The sequence below is a fragment of the Loxodonta africana genome, chromosome 10, assembly GCF_030014295.1.
Source record: "Loxodonta africana isolate mLoxAfr1 chromosome 10, mLoxAfr1.hap2, whole genome shotgun sequence".
NCBI lineage: Eukaryota > Metazoa > Chordata > Mammalia > Proboscidea > Elephantidae > Loxodonta > Loxodonta africana.
Genome location: NC_087351.1, coordinates 4,172,781 through 4,186,743, shown reverse-complemented (window position 1 = coordinate 4,186,743; position 13,963 = coordinate 4,172,781). Strand labels below are relative to the sequence as shown.

The 13,963-nt window shown below is 38.1% G+C and overlaps 1 protein-coding gene across 8 annotated transcripts in view; it reads right to left on the bottom strand.

The window, feature by feature from the left end:
- The window catches only part of GABPB1 (GA binding protein transcription factor subunit beta 1), a 100,006-nt gene that overhangs the window by 28,858 nt on the left and 57,185 nt on the right, over window positions 1–13,963 (bottom strand). For 6 of the 8 annotated variants that reach the window (XM_023539054.2, XM_003420158.4, XM_023539053.2 and 3 more), the window contains exons 5-6: window positions 13,071–13,218; window positions 12,604–12,717 (exon numbers count right to left, since the gene is read on the bottom strand). In XM_023539054.2, coding sequence (XP_023394822.1) covers window positions 12,604–12,717; window positions 13,071–13,218 — 262 coding nt within the window. The remainder of the gene's footprint in view (window positions 1–12,603; window positions 12,718–13,070; window positions 13,219–13,963) is intronic. The other 2 variants (XM_064291983.1, XM_064291982.1) reach the window with 1 other exon arrangement.

Genomic DNA, 13,963 nt, shown 5'->3' with positions numbered 1-13,963 from the left:
TCCCGGCTTAGGGGAGCTGGCAGATTATTTTTTCCTGTTTGTTAATTTGTTCCCTCTCCAAGGCAAGGAGAATGGCTCAGGACACATAATGGGTCCTGCTTCCGGCCCAGGGTAAGCAGCAAGTGGCAACTGCTGAAGCCGACTTTGGACCTGGTGCAGAGCAGGGAGGGAGCAGATAATTGGGAGAGGTTCTTCCCCAATGGGGTGGTTTTTGATCCATGTGGTAGATTAGATACATGTACTTCTCTTTTGCCAATAGAGCACTGCTTTTCACTGGTTCTGAAGGCTTGAGTAAACTCCACTGCTGATCTCTCCCCATGTGGAAAACATGTCCCAAATGCCACTGCTTCCCTCACCATGCACACCAGCCAATCTGATCTAATGACCCAGTAGGTCAGGTCTGGCAACTATTCACTGCTTCTGAACCACGTCTCCCTCCTCCTGCAACTCAGTCCAATTTCTCAACTTTGCCTTTGATATTCAGGGCTCCTAGGTTGTCACACATAATCGATTCATTTGTTTCTTCAGGTCTGTGTTGTAAGAGAGATCACTGGAAGCACCCGACTACTCCGCAATCTTGGCCTCACTGCTTTTTTTTCTATTTCTTTTCTCTCTCTTTCCTTCCTTTCCTCCCTCCCGTCCACCAAGCCTTGTGCACCACCCTCACCTCTACTGGGGTGACCATGCTGCATAGCTCAGTTGAAGTGTCACTACGCAAAGCCTCCCCAGGTCTGCGCCGGTGTCACTGACTTGCTCCCTCAGTGCCATTTTTTAAATTAATTTTTTTTAATTCTTTTTTTGTTATTGTTTCTTCTTTCTATCTCCCTTCTTTCCCTTTCCTTTTCTCAACCACCCAGCCCCATGTACCGCCCCCAACTTCTTGGTGGGCTGTCCTGTACCACTTGGCTGGAGAGCCTCTGGCACATGGCCTCCCAGGGTCTGTGCCACACCCACAGGCCAGCTCCCTAAACACTATATCTTTTACTTTTCTTTCCCATTCTCCCATCTAAGCCTTATGTTGCCTCCACCCCTTCCTAACGGGCCATGCTGTGCACCTGGCAAAAGAGGCATCGACTCGCCGCCACCTCTATCCTGCCCCCCCCATCAGCTGGTGTGCCACTCCTATAATTTTTTTGTCGTTATTAGCTTTTTAAAAATTTTTATCTATTTATTTTTTCTTTGTTTCTTTGGCTGTTGGTTTCTTCTCTTCCCCCTCTTTCCCTTCCTTTCTCCCACCAACCCCGACCTGTGCACCACCCACAGTACTCGGGTAGAGAGCCACCAGCAGACAGCCTCATCAGGTCTATACTGCCCCCATCTGCCGAAGCCTACTGCACCGCCATTTTCTTTTTTTATTATTTTTTATTTCATTTTTTGCTTTTCTTATAACACATTTTTTTCCTTTGTCTTTCTCTCTCTTCTTTTACCCACCCACTTAGCTCTGCACATCACATCTTCTCCTTTCCCTCCTGCCTATCTGCACAATGCACCAAGTGCCACACCCCCGAGCAGTACTGACATGGTTCCCCAGACCCCACAATGCACTGCTCCCCAGCCCCACTCCATCACCCCCAGTTTGTGCCACAAACTAACCACCCCCACCCCTCTATCCCCACTCGACCTGCCCTGCTGTACCATAGCTGAGTGACCAGCCCTGCACATCAGGAAAAGGTGGTGAGAAGTACCATGCCCACAGGCGAGCAAGCAACAAAACACACCCAGTGTGCCTGCCCAGAAATAACCAAATAAAACAAAAAAGCAGGATGAAACAAGCAAATCTACAATCATTAAATGAATATAATTCCTGAATGTCTTGGAGACAGTAGACAATATCAAAACATATAAAAAAACAGAAGACTGTGGCTCCAGAAAGGGATAAAAATAAAACACCAGATGACCTGCTACAAGAAAAAGCACTAGAACTACCTGATACAGAATTCAGAACTCTAATATTCAGGGTTCTCCAAGAGATGAAGGAAAATGCAGACAAAAGATTAAGGAAAAAATAGACAAAATCATGGAAAAGATAGACAAAACAATGTCAAACAGCTAGAAATCATATAAAAACAGCAATTAGAAATCCAAAATATAAACAAGATTTCAGAAATGGACATTGTCATAGAAGGTTTTAGGAGCAAATTTGAAACAATGGAAGACAGGATCAGAAAATCGAAGAGAAATCCTTGGATACTACCTTGTGTGAGGAAAAATAAGAGAAAAGAATGAAGAAACCCTGAGAACAATGTGGGATACAAACAGAAGCAGAAATTTGCATGTGACCAGAGTTCCAGAATGGGGAGAAAACAAAAAACACAGAGGATCACTGAAGATTTTCTGACAGAAATCTTCCTAATGTCATGAAAAACAAAAAGCTGACTATCCAATCTCAACAAACCTCATACAGGATAGGCCCCTCAAAGAAGATCCCCAAGAAATATCATAATCACACTAAAAAAAAAGACAAAGAATCCTGAGAGCAGCTCAAGAAAAACAAAAAGTCACATACAGAGGGAAAACAATAAGACTAAGCTCTGATTACTCGGCAGAAACCATGCTGGCAAGAATGCAATGGGATGACATATACATAATCTTGCAAGAAAAAAACTGTCAACCAAGAATAATATATTCTGCAAAACTCTCACTCAAATATGATGGTAAAATTAGGACATTTCCAGATAAACAGAAATTAAGGGAATACAAAAACCAAACCAAACTTAAAATAATTATCAAAGTAGTCCTTCGGTTAGAGAACCAATAACATCAGACAACAACCTGAATCCAGCACGTAAGACACCATCAGCCAGATGCCAACCTAGGAAATGAACTCTCAAGGACTATCAAAAGTATTGCAACAGGGAAACAGAGAGGTCAATCTGTAAATGACAACATCAGGACAATAAAAGGGAATAAACGATGTAGGTATAGAACTTTCAACTGGAGAAGAAGTCAAGGCTTTACCAAGTAATAAAAGACCAGTTTAGATTTAGGAAGATAGGGGTAAATTTCAAAGTAACTACAAAGAAAGTTAACAAATGCACTCATCAAAATGAAGAAAAACATAAAGTCTCAGTAAACACAAAATTTACACAAATGAAAAACAGGAAAAAAAAAAAGGAATTCACAGAAGGATAAGACAAACAAAGAAAACATCAGCACCACAAAAAAGCACTACAAAATGAAAACAATAAACTCACACCTATCACTAATCACACTGAACACAAATCTTAAGTACACCCATAAAGAGACAGAGAGTGACAGGATGGATTAAAAAAACAGGGCTCACCAATATGCTGTCTACAAGGGTCACACCTTAGAAACAAAGAATTTATTAAAAATCAAAGGATGGAAAAAAAAGATACATCAAGTAAACAGCTACCAAAAAAAAACAGGAGAGGCAATACTAATGTCAGAAAAAATAGACTTTAAAACAAAATCCACCATGAAAGACAAAGAAGGGCATTATATAATGACTAAAGGGACAATCCTCCAGGAAGACATAACCACATTAAATAACTATGCACCCAATGACAGGGCTCCAAAACACATAAAATGAACTCTGACAGCATGGAAGAGAAAGTGACAGCTCCACAACAATAGTAGAAGAGACTTCAACACACTACTCTCAGTTAAGGACGGAACATCTAGAAAGAAACTCAACAAAGATATGGAAGATCTAAAGGCCACAATCAACCAACTTGACCTGACAGACATACAGAACACTTCACCCAACAGCAGCCAAGAACACATTCTTTTCCAACGCTCATGGAATATTCTCCAGAATAGACCACATCTTAGGCCACAAGGTAACCCTCAACAAACCCAAGACATTGAGACAATACAAGTATGTTCTAATCACAGAAAAGTAATAAAAATCAGAACAGAAATAAATGAAAGAGAGAATAGAAAAATAATAGAATCAACAAAGCCAAAATTTGGTTCTTTGAAAGGATCGACAAAACCGATAAACCTCTAACCAAAATGACAAAAGTAAAACAGGAGAGGATGCAAACAGCCTAAATAAGAAATGAAACGGGGTACATTACAACAGACCCAACTGAAATAAAAAGGATCTTAACAGTACTATGAAAAACTATGCTCCAACAAATTTGAAAACCTAAAGGAAATGGACAAATTTCTAGAAACACACTACCTACCCAAATTGGAAAAAAAAAAAAAAAACCCTAAGGTGAAAATCTGAACAGATGCATAAGAGAAGAGAGATTCAAAAGGTAATAAAAAAACTCCCACGAAAAAAAAGCCCTGGGCCAGATGGTTTCACTGGAGAATTCTACCAAACACTCAGAGAAAAGCTCACATCAGTACTACTCAAGCTATTTTAGAGTAGAGTAAAAGAAGGAATATTCCCAAATTCATTCTATGAAGCCAGCATAATCCTGATACTAAACTAGGCAAAGACATCACCGAAAAAAAAAAAAAAAATACAGACCAATGTCTCTTATGAATATAAATGCAAAAATTCTCAACAAAATTTTAGCCAATAGAATTTGGCATCATATAGAAAAAAAAAAAAAAAATACACCACAATCTAGTGGGATTCATACCAGGCATGCAAAGATTGTTCAACTTTAGAAAATCAATCAACATAATCCATCACATAAATAAAAGAAAAAAATCATATGATTATCTCAATTGATGCAGAACAGGCATTTGATAAAGTCCAACACCCATTCCTAATAAAAACACTAAATAAAATAGGTATGAAGGGAAATTCCTCAACATAATAAAGGGCATGCACTGGGTTATACAAAAACAACAGAAAACATCATTCTTAATGGAGAGAGGGTGAAAACATTCCCCTTGAGAACAGTAACAAGACAAGGAAGCCCTTCAACACCACTCCTATTTAACATTGTGCTAGAAGTCCTAGCTAACGCAATAGGCAAGAAAAATAAATAAATAAAGGGCATCCAAATTGATAAAGAAGAAGTACAACTGTCACCATTTGTGGATGACGTGATACAGAGAAAACACAAAAGACTCCATGAGAAAACTATTGGAACTAGTAGGAAGATTCAGCAGAATAGCAGGATACAAAATAAACATACAAAAATCTGCTGAATTCCTATACACCAACAAAAAAATGACTAAAAGGAAATCAGGGAAACAATACCATTTATAAAAAAAATAAAATAGTTAATAAATCTAACCAGGGATGTAAAAAACCTATACAAAGAAAACTATAAAACAGTACTGCAAGAAACCAAAAGAGAACTACACAAGCAGGAAAACATACCACATTCATGGACAGGTAGACTTAACATTGTGAAAATGTCAATTCTACCAAAAGTGATCTACAAATACAATGCAACCTTGATCCAAACACCAACAGCACTCTTTAACGAGATGGAAAAACTAATCATTAACTTTATATGGAAAGGGTAGAAGCCCCAGATCAGTAAAGCACTCTTGAAAAAGAATAAAGTAGGGGAATTTGCACTACCAGACCTCAAGACCTACTATACAGCTATGGTAGTCAAAAAAGGCTGGTACCGGTACAACAGCAGACACACTGACCAATGGAAAAGCCAGATGTAAATCCACCCACCTATGGTCAGCTAATCTTCGACAAAGTCTCTAAGTCCACCAAATGGGGAAAAGATAGGATTTTTAACAAATGGTGATGGGAAAACTGGATGTCCACATGTAAAAAATTGAAACAGGACCCATACCTCACACCATACACAAAAACTAATTCAAAATGGATCAAAGACCTAAATATAAAACCAAAAACTATAAAGATCATAGCAGAAAAAATAGGATCAACACTAAAAAAAAAAAAAAAGGCCCTAAAATACAGCATTAATAGGACATAAACCATAATTAACTATACATAAACACCAGAAGATAGGCTAGGTAACTGGGATCTTCTAAAAATTAAACACTTATACTTATCAAAAGAATTCATCGAAAGAGTAAAAAGAGAAACTACAGACTGGGAAAAAAAATTTTGGCTATGACATATCTGACAAAGGTCTAATCTCTAAATCCTATATGAAAATCCAACACCTTTACAACAAAAAGACAAATAATCCAATAAAAAATTGGCAAAAGATATGAACAGACACTTCATCAAAGAAGACATTCAAGTGGTAACAGATACATGAGGAAATGCTCGTGATCACTAGCTATTAGAGAAATACAAACCAAAATCACAATGAAATGCCATCTCACCCCAGCATTACAGGTGTGAATGAATAAAAAAAAAACCCAGAAAATAACAAATGTTGGAAAGGCTGCGGGGAGATTGGAACTCATACGCACTGCTGGTGGGAATGCAAAATGGTACAACCATTTTGGAAAACGATATGGCGCTTCCTTAAAAAGCTAGAAATAGAAATATATGATCCAGCAATCCCACTCCTAGGAATATACCCTACAGAAATAATAGCCATCACACAAATAGACATATGCACACCATGTTCACTGCAGCTTTGTTCACAATAGCAAAAAGATGGAAACAACCTAGGTGCCCATCAACAGACGAATGGATAAACAAACTATGATACACACACAATATGGAATGCTACGTATCAATAAAAAACAATGATGAATCTGCGAAGCATCTTACAAGTGGATGACTGGAGGGCATTATGCTGAGTGAAATAAGTCAATCACAAAAGTACAAATATTGTATGAGATCACTACTATAAAAATCATGAAAAGGTTTACACAGAAAAATAAACAATCTTTGATGGATACGAGGGACGGGAACTATGGGAGGGAAAAATACTAAATAGACAATAAATAATTAGTAACTTTGGTGAAGGGTAAGGCAGTACACATTATTGGGGAGGCTGGCACAACTTGTCCAAGGCAAGATCATGGATGCTGTGTAGACACATCCACACTCCCTGAGGGATCGAATTACTGGGCTGAGGGCTGTGGGGACCATCGTCTTGGGGAACATCTAGCTCAACTGCCATAACATAGTTTATAAAGAAAATGTTCTACATTCTACTTTGGTGAGTAGCACCGGGGGTCTTAAAAGGAATCACAATAGAGGGTCCAGGACAGAGCTGCAGAAATATGTAGAACAAAATTTTAACTCACAAAAAACAAAAAGACCAGATTACTGGTCTGACAGGGACTGGAGAAACCCTAAGAGTATGGTCCCTGGACACCTTATGACTCAGGAATGAAGTCACTCCTGGGGTTAACCCTTCAGCCAAAGATTAAACAGGTCCATAAAAGAAAAGAAGACTATATGGGCACGCCAGCTCAGGGCAAGGATGAGAAGGCAGGAGGGGACAGGAAAGCTGGTAATGGGGAACCCAAGGTTGAGAAGGGGAGAGTGTTATGTTGTTGGGTTGGCAACCAATGCCACAAAACAATATGTATATAATTGTTTAATGAGCAACTAGTTAGCTCTGTAAACCTTCAGCTAAAGTACCAAAAAATAAAAAAAGTCCATCTGTAGGTACATTCTAGCTGTTTGGTATCCAGGAGTGTTTTATTATACATAAACCTCAATTTCATCAGATGAAAAATGAGGGTCTCATTATATTTCCTTAGCCCTAGATGTCCCTTCAAGACCAAGACAGACTAGGAAGAAGGACCCAGCAATGGTCTACTTCTGAAAAGAATCAGCCAGTGAAAACCTTATGAAGAGCAGCAGAACATTAACACAGTGCCGGAAGACGAGCCCCTCAGGTTGGAAGGGACTCAAAACATGACTGGGGAAGGACTGCCTCCTTAAAGTAGAGTCGACCTTAATGACGTGGATGGAGTCAAGCTTTCAGATCCTTCATTTGCTGATGTGGCATAACTCGAAATGAGAAGAAACAGCTGCAAACATCCTTTAATAATCGAAACCTGGAACACGAAGTATGAATCTAGGAAAATTGGAAATCATCAAAAATGAAATGGAACACATGAACATCGATGTCCTAGGCACATCAGTGAGCTGAAATGGACTGCTACTGTCATTTTGAATCAGATAATCATATGGTCTACTACACCAGGAACAACAGCTTGAAGAGGAATGATGTTGCATTCATCGTCAAAAAGAGTATTTCGAGATCTATTCTGAAGTACAACACTGTCAGCGATAGGATAATATCCACACGCCCGCAAGGAAGACCAGTTAAGACAACTATTATTCAAAGTTATGTACTAACCACTAAGGCCAAAGTTGAAGAAATTGAAGATTTTTACCAACTTCTGCCATCTGAAATTGATCAAACATACAATCAGGATGCACTGATGATGTTAAAGTTGGAAACAAAGAAGGATTTGTAGTTGGAAAATATGGCCTTGGTGATAGAAATGATCCCAGAGATCACATGATTGACTTTCACAAGACCAACGACTTCGTCACTGCAAATACCTTTTTTCACCTAGATAAATGGCAGCTATACACATCGACCTCACCAGATGGAATACACAGGAATCAAACTGAGTACATCTGTGGAAAGGTACTCACTCGTTTATGCCAAGAAATTTGGAAGACAGCTACCTGGCCAACCAACTGGAAGAGATCAATATTTATGCCTATTCCCAGGAAAGGTGATCCAGCTGAATGACCAAATTGTTGAACAATATCACCAATATCACATGGAAGCACAACTTTGCTGAAGATTATTCAAAAGTGGCTGCAGCAGTATAACCACAGGGAACTGCCAGAAATTCAAGTTGGATTTAGAAGAGGTCGTGGAACCAGGGATATCATTGCTGATATCAGATGAACTCTGGCTGAAAACAGAGAATACCAGAAAGATGTTTACCTGTATTTTACTGACTATGCTAAGGCATTCAACTGTGTGGATCATAAAAAAAGTTACGGATAACACTGCAGAGAATGGGAATTCCAGAACACTTACTTCTGCTCATGAGGAATCTGTACATGAATCAGGAGGCAGTCGTTCGAACAGAACAAGGGGACACTGCATGGTTTAAAGTCAGGAAAGGTATAGGTTAGGGTTGTATCCTTTTACCATATCTATTTAATTTGCATGCTGAGCAAATAATCTGAGAAGCTGGACTATATGAAGAAGAATAAGGCATTAGGATTGGTGGAAGACTCATTAACAACCTGTGTTATGCAGATGACACAACCTTGCTTGCTAAAAGTGAAGGGGACTTAAAGCACTTACTGATGAAGATAAAAGACCACAGCCTTCAGTATGGACTACACCTCAACATAAAATAAAATAAAAATCCTCACAACTGGACCAATAAGCAACATCCTGATAAACAGAGAAAAGACTGAGGTTGTCAAAGACTTCATTTTACTTGGATTCACAATCAACAGCCTTGGAAGCAGCAGTCAAGAAATCAAAGACACATTGCACTGGGCAAATCGGCTGCAAAAGACCTCTTTCAGGTGTTGAAAAGCAAAGATGTCCCCTTGCTGAGTAAGGTGTGCCTGACCCAAGCCATTGTGCTTTTAATCACCTCAAATGCATGTGAAAGCTGGAAGCATGAAAAGCATAAGGAAGACTGAAGAATTGATCCAAATATAATGGCTTAAGAACTGTATTAAAATGAACATTTTATTGAAGTTTTTTAATTTAATTTAATTTCCTGAATAAATTTTAGTTTTTACTTACATAATAATTATAGCAAGAAGTATTTCATTACGGAATTTCTTCAGCCTGATAGAGGGCATTTATGGAAAATCCACAGTTGATATACTCAAGAGTGAAAGACTGAAAGCTTTCCTATAAGATCAAGAACAAGACAAGGATGGCTACTTTCACCACTGTTATTCAACAACATTATACTGGAAGTTCTAGCCAGAACAATTAGGAATGAAAATAGAAGGCTTCCAAATCAGAAAGGAAGTAATACTACATCTGTTTGCAGATGACATGATGCTATACATAGAAAACCTCAAAGAATCCACAAGAAAGCTAGAACTAATCAACGAATTCAGCAAAGTTGCAGGGTAGAAGATAAACACACAACTGTGTTTCTATACATCAGGAATGAACAACACAAAAAGGAAATTAAGAAAATAACTCCATTTACAATAGCATCTTAGAAAACCAAATATCCACTGCAACTCAACTGACTCTGACTCATAGAGGCCCTACAGGAAAGAGGACAGCTGCCCCGTAAGATTTTCAAGGCTGTAATCTTTACAGAAACAGACTGTCACATCTTTCTCCTGCAAAGCGGTTGGTGGGTTCGAGCCACCAACCTTTCAGTTTGCAGCCAAGTGCTTAATCAAAGCACCAGCAGGACTCCTTGAAAAAAATTAAAGAGAATTTAAATAAATGGAAAGACACATTCCACGCTCATGGACTAAAGGCTTAATACTGTTAAGATATCAATACTACCTAAAGTGATCTACAGATTCAACAAAATTCCTATCAAAATTCCAATAGCCATTTTTGCAGAAACGGAAAAGCCAATCTTCAAGTTCACATGGAATTAAATTTGCAAAGTGCCCTGAACAGCTAACGCAATCTTGAAAAACAGTAAAGTTGGAGGACTAACACTTCCCAATTTTAAAACACACTTTAAAGCTACAACAATCAAACAGTGTGGTAGTGGCATCAGGTAGACATACAGACCAATGGAATAGAACTAAGGGTCCAGAAATACACCCATACATCTGTCTATGGCCACTTGATTTTCGACAAGCGTGCCAAGTCCATTCAATGGGGAAAGAATAGTCTCTTCAACAAATAGTACTAGAATAACTGGATTTTAACACACAAAAGAATGAAGTTGGGCACTTACCTTGCACCATATATAAAAATTAACTCAAAAGGGATCAATGACCTAACTACAAGAGCTAAAACCATGGAATTCTTAGAAGAAAACATATGGGTAAATCTTGATGGCCTTAAATTTGGCAATGGATTCTTAGAAATGACACCAAAAGGACAAGCAACAAGAAAAAAGAGATAAACTGGACCTTATCCAAATTAAAAACTTTTATGCATCAAAGGACATCATGAAGAACGTAAACAGACAACCTACAGAATGGAAAATACCAGAATATACAAAGAAGTCCTACAACTTAAGACAACCCAATTTTAAAAAGGGCAAAGAACTTATTAGACATTTCTCCAAAGAAGATATGCAAATTATCAATAAGTGCATGACTAGACAGTCAACGTTAGTCATTTTGAATATATAATTCAAAACCAAAACGAGATACTACTTTACATGTACTAGTATTGCTATCATTAAAAGAAAAAAAAAAAAAAAAAGTCTTGGTGAGGATGTGGAGCAACTGGGGCTCTTGGGCATTACTGGTGGAAATGTAAAATGGTGTCACCACTGTGGAAAACAGTTTGGTGGTGGTTCCTCAAAAACTTTAACACAGAATTCCCAAAAAACCCAGGAATTTCACTTCTACGTATATACTCAAAAAAGCATTGAAAACCGGGACTCAAATGACACCTGTACGCCAATATTCACTGCAGCATTATTCACAACTGTCAAAAGGTGGAAACGACCCAAGTGTTTATCAACAGATGAACGGATAAACAAAAAGTGATATACACATGCAATGGAGGATTATTTGGCCATAAAAGTAAAATGAAGTTCTGATACATGCTATGCAATGGATGAACTTTGAAAACATGCTGAGTAAAATAAACCAGACACAAAAGGACAAATATTGTAAGATTCCACTTAGAATAGGTAAATTCAGAGACAAAAAGTATATTAGAGGTTACTAGAGGTTGGAAGTAGAGAGGAATGGGGAATTACTGCTTAACGAGTATGAGATTTCTGTTTGGGGCAATCAGACAGTTTTAAAAATAAAGAATGGTGATGGTTATACAATATTGTGAATATAATTAATGCTACTGAGTTGTATTCTTAAAAATGGTTAAAATGGCAAATTTTATGTTATATATACTTTACCACAATAAAATAAAATTTTAATTTTAAAAAATAAGTATTTTGGTTAAGTATAAAGGAAATCCCTGTCTACAAAAAAAAAAAAAAAACAGCAGCTATTAATTCATACTGCTGGTCATTATTTGGAAACCGTGGTGGCACAGCGGTTAAGAGCTACGGCTGCTAACCAAAAGGTCAGCAGTTCAAATCCACCAGGTGCTGCTTGGAAACCCTAAGAGGCAGTTCTACGCTTCCAACAGGGTTGCTATGAGTTGGAATCAACTCGATGGCAATGTTTTTTTTGGGGGGGTCGGGGGGGGTCATCATTTAACAGATGTTCCTTTAATGGTGGTTTTGGTAGGCTATTTCCTGGTTCTGTCACTAAGATTCTATGTGATTCTAACTACCATAAATTAAAAGTTAAGAAAAAGAGAGGAACTTCATATATATTATCTACTTTATTAATTCAAAAGGGCCAATTTGGACACATGGATATGTTTTCTGTGAGCCACAAGTTTCTTTTTTAATTTCAGTTAGTGGCCAACATTTAATACCAAGATTTAATATTTTAAAATATAGGTTTCCAGCTTCCCTTGAAAAGAGAGAATCTGATAAACCAGGTGCACGGCTATAACCCACTACAGGCAAGTAGCATGTGCCTCCCTGCACTTCCCCACGCTCTCCACCAAACATAATCTCGACCTTGCCCACATAGTCTGCCCAGCCTTTCTAAGTATTGGAATCTGCAACTTCTAATGTACATATTTGACTTGATTTTCTAACCTGGAGTTTCTGAAGAATTAGACAATGGAGCAGATGCTTCAGCTAAGGCAGCTAACGTAGCTAACACTGATGTAGATGAGTTTCCAAACTGAACAGCAGATACACCCGTTTCATCTATGAGAAAAGAAAAAAATAGGTTTGAATTTTTAAGGCGTTTAATGAAATGCTTACTCCTGATGCTCTATTTTATTCAGCTCTTACATGAAGCTTGGATAGTATTTGTTTTATAAAAAAACAAGCTTGGAAAGCATTAGTTTTTGAAAGATAATATTGCAGTGTGTTTGCAATATTCTCCTTCTTTAGATTATTTTGTCTCAAAAAAGTTTGTTTCTGCCAATGATACAAAGAAGACCAACGCAGCTGATATAATCTTACCCTCATTCTCCAACAGTCCTTTCTTAAAAAGGATGAATGCCTACTAAAAGCATAACAACTGTCCAACAGCTACCCTATATGCATCTCAATACCTGTTGCCTTGGATGAATTTTCTGAAGATACCAGACCTGTTAGGTTCACCACCCCTCCAGGTCCGATGATAAACTGTGGTGTTGCAGCATGTATCGTCACAGTGTCGGGACTCTCTGGGTTTGTGTTGATTTGGTTCTGCATTGCAATCTAGAGGACAAGTCACCACAATGGTTTCAGAGTTATAACCAGCACGTATAGCACAGATTCTCAATGTAGTATATACACATGAAAAAGAACGTTCTCTAATTTAAGAGGAAGCATCTAATACAAAATGGACACCTTTCCTCATGGTCTACTGAGAGCATAGTGCTAAACTGCAGTTACGAATTTACATCCTGAGTTCCTCTATCTGGTAAAGCAGCAACATTCCATGGGAGCAGAAATGGGTATCTGAAAGGCTATAAAGAACAGAGATGTACTGTACATTGAAAGATATTCTGCCACCCTGTGGTTACAGAAATACAATGATCAAGCTATTTCCTCTCTGCTATATTCAGCATTACATAACATATATAAGGCAAATCTTCCCAATTACTGTTCCCTATCTTCAATCCCAGCCCCCAAACTACACTCCTAGGAGTAAAAGAATGAGAAGAGACATGGCAAAATTCATTATCTTGAACACAGAGCATCTTTTAAGCAATTAGGTAAAGTTCAATGCAGTCAAATGGTCTGAGGGAGGAAGAGTTCCACTGAGAAGGGAAACAAGAAGATAGGAAAGAAGAGACAGTAAGTAAAGAAGATAATTTACATCAATGTCGCCTAACCAAAGAAAAGAGAAATAATGTTGGTTACTAGAAAAATCTGCTTAAAACTAGAAATAACTATGGTTGCAAACAGACCTTTGAGAATGGTGATAAATAAAAGAAACGAACGATAAAGGCTGCATCAC